General features: G+C 50.7%; 1 protein-coding gene across 1 annotated transcript; it reads right to left on the bottom strand.

Annotated features, from left to right (window-relative positions):
* Positions 1–1,383: 1,383 nt before the first annotated feature.
* LOC145985627 (death-associated inhibitor of apoptosis 1-like) lies at positions 1,384–2,235 on the bottom strand. Its single transcript, XM_083119696.1, has one exon. It carries the CDS (start codon positions 2,233–2,235, stop codon positions 1,384–1,386), a length of 852 nt encoding a protein of 283 aa, XP_082975822.1.

Here is a 2,235-nt window from a genome sequence, read left to right as displayed (position 1 = left end):
AAGAAGACAAAGAACAAAAAGAAAACGCATCGCGGACGTCGATAATGGAAACGACGACGACGATGACGTTCCCGGCGGCGGCGGACACCACGATCACCAACTCCACCAGCGGGCATTTGATTTGCCTACGGCAATCTCTAGAATACCTGTCTCCAACTAAAATTATAATTCTAGGGTACGAACTTGGCGGCGGCGACGGCGATACCAATGGACTAGAGAAGTGTTTCCCGGCGGTGCTGCTACGTTTCTCAGAACGAGATGTGCCCCTCTGTTGGACTATCTTCCGGGACCTGCTCAATATCAACTGGAACCAAATAATAACATTTTTCCAAACAGGTGACGGTTACACAAGAGTACTCCGCGATGGCGACGACCACGTGATGGTCGTCCATACAGACTATTTATTTTCTGAACGCATTCTTGTGTTTCTAGTGGGCGACCAACGACTCTGCTTGACACAAGATGAACTGAAACGATTTCTACGAGCACGACGCACGCTGGCAGCCTACATGTGTTACTACGAGGGGTTACACCCACAGGCTGCTGCGTACATGCGATACTGTGTCGCAAAACATAACGTCGTCAGCCGTCATCATGTGCCCCACCCCGTATGTCCTAGGATCGACCTTCTCAGTGCTGGGCTACTGCGCATCATTCGTGCGCACGTGGCCTCATGTCTTCAAACATAAATACCCAAAGTGAAATACCCACCCCACCAGTTGTTTTTGGGATCCTGTGACCGTCGCTGCTGCTGCTGCTGCTCGAAAGACCATCGTCACCCACTACTACTACTACTACTACTAGTACCATCAACAATGGCCGCCGCCGCCGCCGTAGCCGTCGACCCCAGAGCAATTCTCTTCACCGTGGATGACGCCTTCGAGGTTTCCGTTGTTGGCGAAAAGGATGACACTAGGATCGTGTTCCGGAAGGATGGTTCCCGAATCAGTCTCGGCACGGACAAATATACAGAATTAACCAAATCAATGGGACTTCTTACAGACATTTTCCACGACCGTCGTCTAGATTGCAGCAAACGACGTATCGTAAAATGTGTACTTACACCCGACTTCAGCATCATCATTCAGGATTGTGCTCGCAACTTCACGGTAACCCTCCAGGATGGCGGCGAGATCCTGCTGCTGGACGCACGACAATGGGAGACCTTCATGCACATGTATCACCCTATATTGAAGACCTACTACCGACACTGGCACGCCCAATGAAACCGGAGACTACCAGAACTACTACTACTACTACTACTACTACTACTACTACTAACACCACTATATGTATTCTCTAGTATATGAAGCTTGTACGTACTAACACTACAAACAAAGAAAAAATAAATAGTTTAATACACATTTATTACGTTTTTTCATTTCACATGTATATTTTTTGTAGAACCGCAATACGTGCACGGCACAGAACGCAACAATCTGTGGTCTTCACGGCACACGATGCACACACCAGAAAATGACCACACGGTAGGTACGCTATCTGTCTCTGATGCACATAACAGATGACACAGTGTTGATTGTCCTCCATGTTCACATTCACCGCAGGGGCGATAACGGCCGTTGCGTCCAACTCTTTCTCCTCCTCTTCTTCTTCTTCCCCATCCACGTCCGAGGAATCGGCTGCTGCTGCTGCTGCTCCCGATGTTGCTGTTGCTCCAGAGATACCTTTGTAGAGTTTTGTAGCTGGAGGTTGCTCCGCGTCGGCGACGGCGCCGTCGACGACCGTAGACGTCGCCGCAGACAGACCGTCTGCGATCATCAGACGAAGGTAGATGCACTGAGGATACCATTTTCTATGTTCTATCCATGGATTTTCGCCCCGCTGCCATTGATACAGACGTAGTCCACAGTAGTAGCATCGAACCACGTCCCCGAATCCGCTGTAGAAGAATCCGGCGTCCGCCATTTCCTCCGGTCGAATGGTTATCGACTCGGGCCAAAGTGGACTGTATGTCGACAGGCGACCCTGGTAATCGGCGTAGGTCGGAAACATCGGGTATCTCCTGTTGATGCACACGGAATTTGGATCGGCACTTCCTAGCTTACGTTGCAGTTCGGTACCCAGTGGAGACGTGGAGGCGGCGGCGTCCATACCATACACTCTCGTGAAACTCACTACTACTACTACTACTACTGCTAGCCCAGCACGTCCTGCTCCTCCTCGAAGGCGGCTGTCGTCCGGAAACGAAGGGGCCCCCCGCACAATGCCAGGCAT

Source organism: Lepisma saccharinum, chromosome 3 (genome assembly GCF_977018435.1).
Source record: "Lepisma saccharinum chromosome 3, izLepSacc3.1, whole genome shotgun sequence".
Classification (NCBI taxonomy): Eukaryota; Metazoa; Arthropoda; class Insecta; order Zygentoma; family Lepismatidae; genus Lepisma; species Lepisma saccharinum.
This window is presented reverse-complemented; position numbering and strand designations above follow the sequence as displayed.